This window comes from Pygoscelis adeliae, unplaced genomic scaffold, assembly GCF_000699105.1.
Source record: "Pygoscelis adeliae isolate BGI_AS28 unplaced genomic scaffold, ASM69910v1 Scaffold154, whole genome shotgun sequence".
Lineage (NCBI taxonomy): Eukaryota > Metazoa > Chordata > Aves > Sphenisciformes > Spheniscidae > Pygoscelis > Pygoscelis adeliae.
The window spans coordinates 5,863,844-5,877,836 of NW_008825113.1; the positions used below are offsets into that span (position 1 = coordinate 5,863,844).

Consider the following 13,993-nt stretch of genomic DNA (forward strand, 5'->3'; position numbering starts at 1 on the left):
TGCATTACATCATGTGGACCTGCCAGCTGCACCCTACTTCCTTCCATTGCAGGTAAAGATGGGTCCTGGATGTGTTTTGTCAGATGTAGCAAGGGATGCTATCCTCAGTCAGAGGTCCTTGCCACAGCTAGCTACATTGAAATTGATTCAGTTAACTGCTGGTAGCTATGTGAGAGGTGGCTTAAGTATTTTCTTGTTCACTAGCAGAAAGGGGAAGGGCAGCAATTAGCATGCTGAAGTAAACAAGTGAAAATCAGGGAGCAAAAAGGAACTGGGAAAGATCTGAAAAATGTGTTTGCTGTTGTCTCCTGGATCAGGAACCAAACCGTGGAAAGCCAGCAAGCCTATCAAATACGTAATGTGGGAGCTTAAGGACGTAAATGAAACCAGACCAAACAAACTAGGTTAGGCAGGGGCTAGATTTTAGGTGAACCCTAATGAGAGGAGTATCGGCTTTCTGAGCTGTGCTGTCAGCAAGTTTTCTGGTGCTTAGTTTTTAATAAGATCTTGAAATGTACATCTGTCATGCTGTCTGGAGAATTTCCCCTTCTGAGGTGGGGGAAAAAATGCTGCTAGCAGCAAAATGATAGAAGTACTTTCTTAGCTAGTTTCCCAAAATCAAAGGATGCCAGTGTTCTAGGAGCAGCTTTACTCATTAAGAAGAATGTCATGCCAAGCTGGTAGAGAGATTTCATAGTCCCAATTTTTTTTCCCCCACTGCATAGTTTGTGAATCTGAGAGAGAATTTACAGCCAACTGGTCATAAGTACTTGTTGCCTTTGATTGTGTTTAGGTTTATCAATGCTAGAAGGCGAATTCTTCAGCCGATGCTGGATTCCAGTTGTTCTGAAACTCCAAAAACAAAGAAGAAAACAGCTCAGAACCGACCGGTTCAGAGGTTCTGGCCTGACTCCATTGCCTCAGGAGTTGCTCAGCAGCAATCTAATGAGCTCACGATGTCAGATGGTAAGGAGAACCGGCTAAACCACAGATTATAAAGTTAATTTCTCTGTAACAGAGAATTGAAGGGTTTGATGCCTTTGGGGAGAGGGGAACTTCTTGATATTTCACTATAAATGTGTTTTTAATCTGGAAAAACATAACAGAAATGGGTCAATTTTTCCCTCTTTAAAAATGTTCTGTGTTTTGGGGGCGTATTCTATTGGAATTTATGTTGAGACTGATGCTTTTGTTTCAAAAGTTCTGAAACAACAGAACAAAGGTTAGATGTACAACTAAGTTCTCTCAGTATACTGTGTATGCACATCAGTAGCGTTCTGTTTGATTAGCAGTATTGGTCTGCAATTCCAGTTTCGTGACTCCCCATCCTGTTCACATTCCTTTCACTATTGCTAGAGGGTCTGAGCACCTGCAATTCTGTGTATGCCTCGTGTGTCAAGTTGAACATTGAGAAGCAGAGAAATGTAATAGAGCCTCCAAAGACTTTGACTGAAGTAACTTCCTTAGCATCAGATCAACCAAATAGGCTCAATTTAAGAAAGATAAATAACTGCTTTAATCTCAGGACCATCCTTTCCGTCCTGCTGCCTGCTGCTTTATTCCTTTCCAGTTTGTAGCAGCTTTTCCCTCAGCCTCTGCTGGATCTGACAACAGCTTTATCCCTTTAAGTCGCTTTGAATCTCTGTGAACACTCCCTTTTTTTTGCAATGCATTAAGCTGGAATACTTTGCAGAAATGGTCTTGCGATGACTTGATTGGGGAATTGCTGTAATGGGTGTCCATAACACACCTAAGTTTAAGATTCCTGGCCAGCTTAATTCTGGCATTTCCTGATATTTAAGTGTTTGACAACCTCTAAAGCTTTTATCTTAATTTAGTTCCTTAGGTTTTCTTCCTGTTCATTGGAAACAAACTCTGTTATATATAAATATGTATTACTTAAAATTAGAAACCGAGAAAGATGCTAAAGTACTACGATTGTGCTTCTCCAGGTGCTGTTGTAACAATTACAGCTCCAGTCAACATGAATGTAGACAGTCTCCAGTCTTTGTCATCCGATGGTGCTACTTTGGCTGTTCAGCAAGTTATGATGGCAGGGCAAAGTGAGGATGAGTCCGTAGACAGCGGTGAAGATGATGGAGGAGATCTCTCAACAACAAATATCAGTGGGCTGGTCTTGGATAACAGCGATTCTCTGCAGTAGGAAGCAAGAGAGTGTGACAAAATGCTTAGGAAAAAGAATGGACTGACTGACTGACTGTTTTTATAGTTTGCACAGCAAACATTTTACACAAGTTTTATTTCTAATATGTTTTATATGTAGATATAGAAGGGTGCACTTTTTTGTATTTCATAGTAAGCTTAAAGAGTGTTTTGCAGGTGCAGCAACTTCTTTCAAATGTGTTTTTTCATTTCTTTTCCTTTTCTTATTTCAGAAAATTGTATCTAGTAATATAAAGAACCACATAAGCACCCCTTTGTTCTATGAATTGGAAGTGCTGCAATTTCTAAAGAATTATGCAGTTTCAATTAGTGCTGTTATTTAACACGGCTCTTGATGGGCAGGTGATGTAAATTTAAAGCATGTGACACTAGTGTGTGGAACTTGATCATTAAGTTGGATGCATATATTTGAAAGATGCTTCTGCACCTTAAAAACTGCTAGTCTGAGGTGGACAGCAACACACATAAAAAGAAAATGTTGATGTGTGATTCAGTAGCGAATGTATGGCAATTTAAATAAGTTTAGTTTCTCTCATAGTCCGTGAGCCTGTTTATCATTTGCTATAAAAACTCCTATTTTTACCTTGCCGGGGTTATTGGATAAAAAATATTTTTATAAATTCACTAGGAATTGGGATGACGACTGTATTAAGCAGGAGGAAAAAAAAAAAAAGAATTTCCAGAGGGGAAAAATAAATGGTTAGTATTCCTATTTGGAAGGTCTGAAAACTGACCAAATTTAATAAACAAGCCTATGCTAGCATTCTATGATTCTCAGCTATCCCACAGTGATATACTATATTTGATAATAGCATAAGAAGGGCCCACTCTTTGATGGGATTTTGATATTGTCAAACATTGATTTATATTATGTGTAAACTAATATTCAAATTACATTAACTCTGTATCTAGACTTGTATCTGAAGATATTTGCTAAATGAGTATTCAGGTAAGTAAATTCAAATACCCACAACTTTTCCAGTTATTAGAGAAATTTAACAGTTTATAGTTTGTACAACTGAATCTGAAAAATGAAAAGTTGCCTATTATACAGTCATGAATTCTGCTATCACTCTGCTATTTTATTGCATTTGAAATATTTTCCCCTAATACAAAAAGAAATATAACTTACAGATTTTTATAAAATTTCTTCAAATCTGAAGGTTACTACCAGAATGTACAGCAGGCTTTATTAGAGTAGAAAATCCTTGTGTGTCATTTAAAAACTAAGAGCTAGTGATGAAAACACTTTTTTTTGTTGTTGCTGTAACAGTTCATTTCTTTTTTTCCTGAAGTTTGGAGTCTGTGTCTGTCTATCCATGAACACTTACTTTTGAACTTTGTATTTCCCGTTGTTAAGTACAAATAACAGACTCCAAGAGTCTCACGGTGAGATCAACGTCCTCTTTTCCCCCCTGTCCATTTGTCACAATGTTGGGTTAGATCAAAGCCAGAACTCCCTTCTGATTTAGACCAAATCTAGTTGCATTTCTAACGTGACAGGGAAAAAGATGTTAGCTTTTAGAATCTGTAGGCACTGTATTTGAACAAAGCCCTTTGACAGATGCAAATATTTAATCGAATACTTAATTTCTGCTTCACAAAACACTTAGGCATGCGCTTAGGTCGCATTGATTTCAGTAGGATTAACGCATGTACTTTTTGACATGCTTAAACAGTTGGAAGCTGGTCTTTAAAGATTGTCTTCCAAGGCAAGCATATGTTGGTATGAAGAAAAACTTCAGAAAGAAATGTCAGTAGCATTGGCATACATACGTGGAGAATAATACTAGTTTTCAATGACTAGTAGCTATTTTGAAGAATTGGTGTTGGGTTTTACTCGGCACAAGTGATGTTTCTGCTATGGCTTTCGCTTATTCCTGGCTGAGGATCTTGCTTCTTAGTTCAAATGCTGTAGTGATCTACGCCAGCTGGAGTGGTAATCGAAAGAATTTGTTTTCGTCTAACTTCTCTGCTTTGCCACTAATGTGCAATGTTTGTTAAAGAGCACAGTAAATGAATAATGAAAGATCTAATCAGGAAAGCTTTGACATAGCATAACTGTCTCAAAGGCTATTGTCAAATCCAGTTTGACCCCAAAACATTTAAAAAGACTGATATAATGTACAAATTAGGCTCCTTTGGAAACATTCAACCTACTGCTCCTACAAAGGATACCTGAGATGACTAGAACTGAGAGACAGATTCTGTATTTTTCTTTTTAGTTGTTTTTGATTTAATTCCGTAAGTGCTTCATCACCCCCACAGTTTCCATTATATAGTAGGTTATATTTGTTGGTTTGTTTGGGGTTTTTATTCAGCTACCCTTGTTCATATTTAATAGTGCATTAATCTTTGTACTTCTAGCACGTAGGCAGATGAATAGTCTACTTCTCAGTGCGTACAGGCCTATGGACAAATAGGTACTTTTCCAAATCAACCTGTGCTGGAGGAACAGGCCATTTCTCACGATCTCCTTTCCCTCCCTGACCAGTTGTTGCTGCCTCAGATCTACCAGCAGAGCTTTCCCCAGCCTGCTTTGAGGTAGTCTAGGAAGCAGCTCAGCCAGCAGATCTGTTAGGGTAGCAGGTAGCCAGCAGTGAAGGGAAGGGTAAACCAAAATGGGCAAAAAACCCAAACTTCTGTGGTTTGGAGATAATGTAGCAATGGGCATTTGCCCACACTTCAAAACTGTGAGAACTGAGATCTTAAAAAGAGAATATTAGAACAATTTAATATCTATACAGCTGGCTGGGAGAGGGTTCAGGAATATGTAGTTTATGTGTCACTTGGAACTCAATTGGAAACAACCAGGCATCAGGTTTTGCAAACTTCTGAAAGTTTATTTTTCAGAAAGAAACCGTTATCTGGTTAGCTTTCTTATTCCCCCCCACCTTATGTGCAGCTGGAGCTTTATTCTTCTGAAACATTTGCGACCTTGTCTTCAGCTAGTTTATCAATACCTGATAAGACAGAATTTACTGTGAAAGGGGGAATGTGGAATAGTTTTGCTGTCAAATTAGAAACATAAAAACATAAGGACGTGGATTCCTAAAATTGAAAAGGCTTTACCAGTGTAGTCAAAGGTATCGCTTAACATACGGAACTCAAACCTTGTCTTTTAATTCAGTGAGAATTCTGTAGGGTATGAACTGCACAGAAGTGCTTGTTCTTTTAACGATTTAAACAAAACAAAAAAAAAATAAAAGTATCCTTCCTTTTTTGCTGTGTAATAAAGATTGCTGGTTTAAGCAAAGCATCGCTGTTCAGGAAAGGTACATGTTTACAGTAGTTAAAAGTCTTTATAGGGGACCTAACTTTAAACCCATATATAATTTCCCCCACCCCCAGTTAAAGTCATGTTCATATGCAATAGAACGAATTTGTTTTTAAAATCAATGTAATTCTTCTGCAATTATGATTATTGAAGTTTTTAATTTTTTTTTAACGTAATCTAGATCATTAACCCAAAACAGGGTTATCAGTCCGATTTTTCCAAGATTTCTGTAACAGGCAAGGCAGCTTCCTGTTCTTTAACTTTAGAAACATTGCGTTTTAGCGAATCAATTCCAAATTGATCAGGATATATTTTTAAATGACTGTTCCAAAGAAATAATCTTGTTGGAAAACATTTGGAATCGACAGGCGTGGCTCTGGCTCTGCAGAGGGTTTCCTGGATGTGGATATTGGGTCAAAGTGGAGTCCTGCTGACCTCAGGGAAACTCCATAAGGCTGCATGTCAGGCTGCGTTTACCTGCAAGAGAATTGGTTCCTTGTTCTGGTCCCTCATCACTATTAGGAACTTCTGTGGAGCCCTCCAACTTCATCGTGCCTGCATACCTAGGTTTTCTTCCAGTGGAAACCAGGGTGTGGACGAAGGGCTTAGAAGGGCAGGAGTGTGTGTTGACCCGGAGTGCGCCACAGACCGTTTTGATGTTCAAAATATGGCCGGAAGGCAGACCTACACCGAGGAATTAGAGTTCCCAGTTCCTGTGCTTTAAAAGTAGCTTCAGGTTTATCGATAGTCTAGTGGAGTAGGGCCACAAAGACTTAGTGCATGAATAATTATCTATTTGTTTCTCTAATCACATGGAAAAAGAATTAGAAGGCAGCTCAGCTTCCTGACTTTATGAACTTGACAGCCCAAAGGATGAAACAAAGCCTTTCCAAGGGATTATAGTTTCCTAAAACCATTAGACTTGTAGCACTTAAAAAAAACAAACAAAAAACCAAAACACCCTGGTATTTTGAAAAATTGGAACACATGCATTTAATTGTAATTCAGGTTGATTTAAGATCTATTTTCTGAAGCTGAGTCGTCTTGGGAGAAAAAAATGAATAAGTATTTGTCTATGCAAGACATAAATGTCAAAAATGTGTGACTTGCCCATTTTTAGGTGCTGTATTGTTATTGTCTTTCTGACTTCTGTTACTTTGATTAGTCTCTTAAACCTTTCAGCCTTATATTCAGCTTAGTTTTCAGAGTTGAATAGGCAAAATCTAGTTTTGAAATCCTGTTGGAAATGTAACTAACCTTCATTCCCTCATGAAAATCTCGCGTGTTAAACAATTAAGTGAAATGTTTTGGTTTTCTAATAATAAATTCAAACTCGCACCACCTCCTAAAAACAGAGCATATCCATGAAAATGCAGGTTTAATTGTAGTGTGCAAACGATCAAATCATCAGCCTCGTGCTGAATACACTTTGCTCTTTGCTGTTCGATGTGGCTGAAGAGTAAAGCAGGTTGGTTATGCCAAACTCAAACACAGTGTGGATTCCTTCCCCTGCCTCCCCCCCCCCACCCCCCCTTGGCTTGCTAACCTCCTTCAAACAGGTTTTGGGTTGTTTAATTTTCAAGTCCTAAAGTAACTTGATCATCCAGTGTAAAGTGTAGTGAAATTGGCACTAATGTGCTTTTAAGTGATTGCCCAAATCATGTTATTTGTTCATTCTTGTCACCTGGAAATATAAAATCCGTTTCCTTTTCTGTGACTTAGTTCTTTAGGACCTGCTGACTGATCACAGCTGCTTTTGCCAGAGAAAAGCAAGGTGCGAGAAAGCAGTGAAACACCTTACCAACCTTGTAGACTACTATAAAGATACTGACTTCATGTTAATAGAATCCAGCGTTTTCAGGTCATGACAGAAGTCGCCCATAAATCTCTCCATGTGTTAGCAACATTTGGTCCATACAATCGACAATCTTTAAAATGTGAACCCTGTGACTTTTTTTTTTTTTTTTGCCTTGGTTGTTAAGGGATTTTGAAGCAACTGATCTATCAAGGGATAAAATTAAAAATCAGAATATGCTTCATGGATGGTTTATTTTTACACTACTGTTCTCTGTGAGCTGAAAAAGCACATTTTTAAAGCAAAGCATTCGCATTACTTTAACATTAGCAGTATTGTTTGGCTGAAAGACGAGTTATGTTTTCAAGAAATCTCGAGCATAGTTTCAAACTAGTTAACCAGTTCTTCAAACTAGTTAACCAGTTCTTGGCCAGGGACAGTCCTTGGCCTTTTTATTTGTTTGAGTTTTCTTTTTTATGCAAATGAAGAAAAATGTTTACTAGTTTTTACCAGTATGGGGATTTTTATTACGCTTTTGTCATGCAGGAGCAGCTTCGATGAAAGAAAGAATTAGCAGGTAAATGGTCCATAATGTGTGTGACTTTGGGGTTTTTTTGTTGTTGTTTCAAAATTGTTAATTAAAATGGCATGGACATCAAACTTTCAGTAATGGTTCCAAGCATATATGGTAGCGACTTACTTGAAAAGACTTCCCCTTGTGCGAGTCCCGTGTGTTAACGTGTTTAGCCAGATAGCAGATACAAATGCAACGCATTTGTAAAATATTACCTTGTTCTTCTAGATCAGAACTCTTCAGGAAGTGAGCAGCCTTTTTATTACAAGGCAGCGATTCCTCTCTAGCAAGAAGCTCAAACTGGTTTCATCCAGCGTGTATGAGTCTTACTCAGCAAAGATGGAGACAGACGTGGTTGCTCTGAAGAGAAGATGTACTTCTGCTCAGCACTGAAGCATGGTTTATTCCTACTCTTCCTTCCCCGGCGTCTGGCGCGGTGACGTCCAGGTGTGATCCCCAAACAGTACAGCCCGGAGCCCGGTACACCTGGCTGAAGGGGTCCTGCCGCGTGGCTGTGCTGGCTAGGGCTGGTACAGCCTCCTGATGCCGTGCCAGATCTTTACAGCTTTTTTACTTACGCCAGGATACGTCCCCAAGGATCTTGAATTGTATTTTGTTTTTAAAGGGTTAGTCTGTGATTAACCCAGTAGTATGTGTTCTAGACACGGGGGTATTTGATCATTTCTTTGTCTGACATTAAAACAGTGCCTGAGAATAACTCCTGGTGATACCGTTGGAAATAACTCCGCTGCTGCCAGGGAGCAATTTTTTCCTTAACCTGAAGAGAATAAAAAAAACAAACAAACAACCAAAGAAAACTGTAAAGCAGATTATTTCACCTAAATTATGTCCAGTATAGTGTATTCCTAGTCTGTCGGTTTCAAATTCCCCTGAAAGATGAATCCCCTTCTTCAAGAAGGCGTTACAGGAGTTACCAGCATAGTCATAAGCAACTGGTGAGCCTGTTGGCTTTTGTGGAGCACCTGTTTACGAAACAGTAATCCTTCAGTATGCAGCTTAGGGCTGTTTCTAAATACCCCTCTTTGTAGAAAACCAGGGCAATATCCTCAATGCTAAAACGAGGGAAAATAAACTCCACGGGCAGTGTAAAATGAGGATGCTGCAAAAAGTAACAGATAAGGCTGGGACGCATAGTAGGTGCTGCATTATTTATTCAAAATCCATATTTAAATTCATGCAAGTTCAGAGTGTATGTCATGCAAGTATCCAAGGTATGCAGGATTAAGCCTGTGGTGTATTTAAAAACCAAAATGACATCACAAACCACTGTTTAGATACCCTACTAAAATCCAAAAGCAATGTGACCTTTGTAGGTCAGGTTTGGTTTGTCTTCCTCATGCAGCTAAGATGTGATCTAGAGTTTATGAAGTAACCAGGGAAAATCTATGGATATTTGTCATCTCTGTTGGTCTTTGGACTTTTGTGTCACTACTAGCACAAGTCAGAAGATTAGGCCCTTGGACCTACTCCTGACCCTTATTCCTAGCACGCTTTTTGTTAAGTTGATCGCCGAGTCCTAAACTGATGCATATACTAAATGTGGATGCGGTAATAAAATTTAATTTAGAGACATTTTTGTTAAGATCCAAGCATTTTTAAACTTAGGGTTTTTTTTTAATAGTTGTGAAAAGTATGCAGCTCATACTTAAAAAGCTAGTGATTGACTTACGCCATTTTTGCTGTGCCCCACGCCACCCCCCGCAACCTTTCACTATGAGCTACAAACCACAGAGACTCTCCTGAATGTCTAAACGTTCATCAAAATGTGTTTACTATCCGCTTCTGCGTAGCTCCGTTTATAGCCTTGTTTGGCCTTGAAGATTGAGGCCGCTTGCTTTCAGCAGAGGCTAGCACACAGAAGAGAGGAGGGGACTTAATTATATGTGTGATTACATAAGCAAAATCAATTACTGCACAGGTGCTGATCTTTCTAAGATACTTAGGAGTACGTATGGTTCCATGGGTGAGATCCAAATTAAGGCCAGGAAGGGGAGACAGCGCGTGAGCATTTCTGTTACTGGTGTCTCACTGTATTTTTATATTGGAACAAGAGGGTGGGGGGGTCGGTTTGTTTGTTTTTTGGCAGCTGATTCTGATTAACTTTCTTAACTCGGTACGATAGCTGGATTGAGACCTGAAAGCTCTTGGAAACTTCACCAAATGAAACTCGGAGATTTTGAGGAACTGGGTTGGCATTTGTTAGGCAATACCTGCGCTGCCTTTTCAGCTTTTTAGATGCTGGGGGAAACGCTACTCCTGACTCACTTGTAAATGCAGTGACGCTTCAAGCAGCTACAGAAATAATAATTTTCCTCCAAGATTCTTCATTCTGCTTTCAAACAACCGGTTTTGTATTCCTGTTCGTGGTTTGGTTTTTTTTTCTCCCCCCTTCCTTTCCTTGAAAGCTGGCACCAGTTAATCCTTGATTACATGCCCTAGGCTTTTTCTGTGTCTCTTGAGCTTTTCAGCTGTGAATAGTGTTGAATAATGCCTCCACAAATCACTCCAAGATTCAAAGCCAGCTTTGCTGGAAAAAGCCCAACAACTTTACAGAACTGAGTTGTGGAGGCTCCTATGAATGCAGTATTGGAATGATAACTAAAAATAAGCTGTCCTTAGCGTAGATGCACAACATTAAAGCTAAATCACTTTAGGCCTAAAACCATTTGTACATTATTTTCCCAGATGAATGTGTGTCATTTTTGTCACGTACATGTTTTTTTATAATGTTTGTGTTTGCTCCAGTAAAAGGTCTTAGGCATAGAAATGCATATTTTAATACTCTGCATCACTAAATATGCACATCTTAGAGAAACATGCAAAATCCTCCCTATTAAATCATGCAAATCCTTAATTTAAAGAAATTGCACTTACTAAATGGTCAGAAAAATCCATTTCCATTTTAAATTTCAGAAGCAAAATATATCCTGCATCAAGTGTGTAGTGAAATATCAAGTGTGCCCTGAAACTCCCGACCAGTAACTCCCTGTTCTTGTGCAGCCCCTTGCTTGCTGTTCTCTAATTTTGGCTAAGATAACCCCAGTGTCAGCTCCTCTGCTCTTCCCAGAAGACATCTGTTACAAATGCCAAATCTACGTTTTTTGGTCCCCCCTGCCCACCCACATGGAAGAAGGAGAGGCTGTTATCTGTAACGCAGAGAACATCTAACGATCGGGACTTCTCTTATTACCCTGCAATATCGTTTGCAGTTTCTTCTAAAACACCTCCATGATTTTTCACTGTGATATTGAACCAAAGGGATATGGGAAGAAGTCGCGTTTAAAGAATCTGCTTCCGCTCAATGTCCTGGTGTAGGTCAACTTTTACTTCATAGTTTTTCTGTTGACCCGATCACATTTGTGTGCGCGAGTTTGTGCCGTTTGCTGGTTAGCATGCTTGCACCATTGCCACGCCAGCAGGCATGTCAGGGCAACTGTATACGCCTAAAATTTCCTGTAAGGAACACATTCAAAAGATAGTGTCAAATTTTACCTCTCTCCCTGTCCCCAAATTTTAAAGAAAAAGTATTTCTGGGGAAGATGCCATCGGTCCGTTGCCTATACTGAGTGGTACGGTTTAGTTAAATGAGGGGATCCTCTAGGAAACCTCTCTCACATTGCTCTCATCCTGATGGGAAATCACGAGTGCAAAACCTGCCACAGGATCAGGGTTTCTCATAATTTAGGAGCATAATACCCAGACAAAATGACAGCCAGCCATCCCCCTAAAGCCGGGCTTTACAGATGCAGGCTGGGGGAGCGGAGCAGCAGGGATGCTAAAGCAGCTTGGTGAACCACCCAGAAGGAAGTCACCACTTCTGGCAGGGTGTCGGGAAAGGAGGAGGACTTGGGCAAACGCTTTAACTCCTTGGCCCTGGGTATAGCTGTGCCGAAAGGACACCTCCTAATGGGCTTTCACTCATGAATATTTTACCCTAGTATTTTACAGCCTCGTGAGGCAGGAACGGAGAGGGCATGTTAAAAGGACTGATGCCCAAAACATGGTTCTACTTAAATCAATGATTAAATCATTAATACAATGAAGAAAGGCCCCGCCAGTTCCACAAATAACTAAGCAGCAGTAATGATCCTTCACAAAGTTATGGTACACCAAAGAACACAAACCAACCCCCCCAGACTTGATTGTGCTGGATGTAAAATTAGTTCTTTTTAGGAGCTGCAAATTTCAGCTTTTGACTCAATTTTCAGGGCTAGTTTAGGGATGCACAAGAGTCTATATGCTGCTTTGCACTTAAGAAACAGGTATGGCTCCTTACCTGCAAACGCGTGCCTGGCTGCCACGCAAAATTACAGCGACCACGCAAATGGGAAGCCACAAAACTATGCCGATGTCCAGACCACAGGGAAAATCTGACCTGGAAAAATATAAATAACAATACCAGCAATATTGTGTCCAAAATGTAGACACGCACACAGGTGATTAATATTGGAGAGTCCAGGACAACACCTGTTCAAACAAAGCGTGCTAAAAACCAAGGCGTTAAATTTCAGTGAATAAATTCTGACAACGGAGCGGTGCGTCATCTTTGAACAGGTTTTTTTTTTCCTTTTCTTTTCTCCCTGTGCTGGTGCGGTTCATGGAAAAAGAAACATAATGCAGCTGCTTATTTCAACGTGATGCAATGTAGACAGATCCTGCGAGACATGCAGGCAGAGGCTGGAGATGCGAGCTATCCTCAAATCAGAGATGGTGGCAGAGCAAATAAACTGTTCACCGCCTCCAGCGGGCGGCTTGCAAAGGAGCCGGCGGGGACCTTTTGCACAGATGTTTGAAGAGTAACTCCTCATTGTTCCTATGCTGACCCTGTATAGAGAGCATTCACGCAAAACCAATATTATTCAGGGATTGCCGTCTGTCGGTCGTTCTCTCCTGTTCAAAGGTTATCAGTCACGCAAGGGGGAGAAGCGGTGGGACAGGTAAGACGCGTGACAAAGAATAAACAGCCTCAGCCGACCACCAACCTCCCCAGGCGACAAGGAGTCTCCCCAAATCACTCCTGAGACCCTCTGGACAATCACTACGCTTGCAAAACCAGTCACTATGCTTGCAAACCCATTCTGATTTCGTTAAATGCTTGGCAGATGCAAAAGAGAGCTAACCTTGTGGGCTAAAATACTCACACCCTGCAAGCATATACAGGATGTGAATTTATTCAGCTATTTGGAAATACCGGGACAGCATGTAATTAAAACCTACAGTGGGAGGGATTTCTTGCGCTGTTGACTTCAGCAGCAGCACGGGATGCTCAGATGTCGAGTATGGTTGGCGTAGGTGCTGTTTTCCCCCACCCCACAGCAGGTGAGATAGGAGCCGCTTTCTCCCTGCTTCATTCATGCTGGTGTCTGGTCTGTGAGGTGACGGTGAGCTTTAAACTTATTAAAAACTAAGAGATTTTTTCAACCAAATGGAGAAGAGCAGAGGGGTAAGGGACGCTCGGTAAAACCCCTTTCCCTGTGACAGAAACATGTCCTCCGGGAACAGGGCAGGGACGCGCGTGAGGCCGGGGGCTCAGCTTGTGCTGGGGCTGGGGAGCCCTGGCAGCTGGCTGGACCCGGAGCACACGGAGGCGTGGGCACCCTCGCTGCCCGGGGAGGGCGATTTCTGACCCCCTCCCCACGGCTCAGCTGCAATAAAATCCCTGGTGGAAGAGCTGAGTGTTCACTATCGCAGGCTCAACGTCAGTTTACATCCAGAGTCACCGTCTACCTTCTCTAGTAACACCTACCTCAGGAAACCGGGGGAAAGTAAGAGGTGTTGTTTCCTAACCTTGTTACTCGTCGCAAGCGACGAGCTTCTCAACTCTGAACTGCGAAGCAAGCACTGCAGAAATTGCTGACTGCCCGAAGATGGCTCGACTTGGTGCCTCCTGTGGCTTTCCACCTTGAGCGGGAGCGCGTGGTGGCTTTTGTGCGGCCATGTCGCGTCTCGGTTTGCAGTGAGCTCGCTTCCTCACCCAGACCAGCCCTCAGGTTTACTGCGGTTTTCTGCAAATCACACAGGCAGGAGGCGAAACGGCCGAGCACGTGGGCTCTGCGGGGCGGGTGATGGCCACAAGGGTCGTCCCGCCAGCGGGGATGGGATGGGATGGGGAGCTGGGCAGGCACAGGCTGGGCACCGGGGG

General features: G+C 41.3%; 1 protein-coding gene across 4 annotated transcripts in view; it reads left to right on the forward strand.

The window, feature by feature from the left end:
* PKNOX1 (PBX/knotted 1 homeobox 1) overlaps positions 1-7,657 on the forward strand; it is a 45,869-nt gene extending 38,212 nt beyond the window's left edge. For all 4 annotated transcript variants that reach the window (XM_009327995.1, XM_009327996.1, XM_009327998.1 and 1 more), the window contains 2 exons: positions 794-966; positions 1,953-7,657. In XM_009327995.1, the coding sequence (XP_009326270.1) occupies positions 794-966; positions 1,953-2,164 (385 nt within the window). In that variant the 3' untranslated portion in view covers positions 2,165-7,657. The remainder of the gene's footprint in view (positions 1-793; positions 967-1,952) is intronic.
* The last annotated feature ends 6,336 nt before the right edge of the window (positions 7,658-13,993 follow it).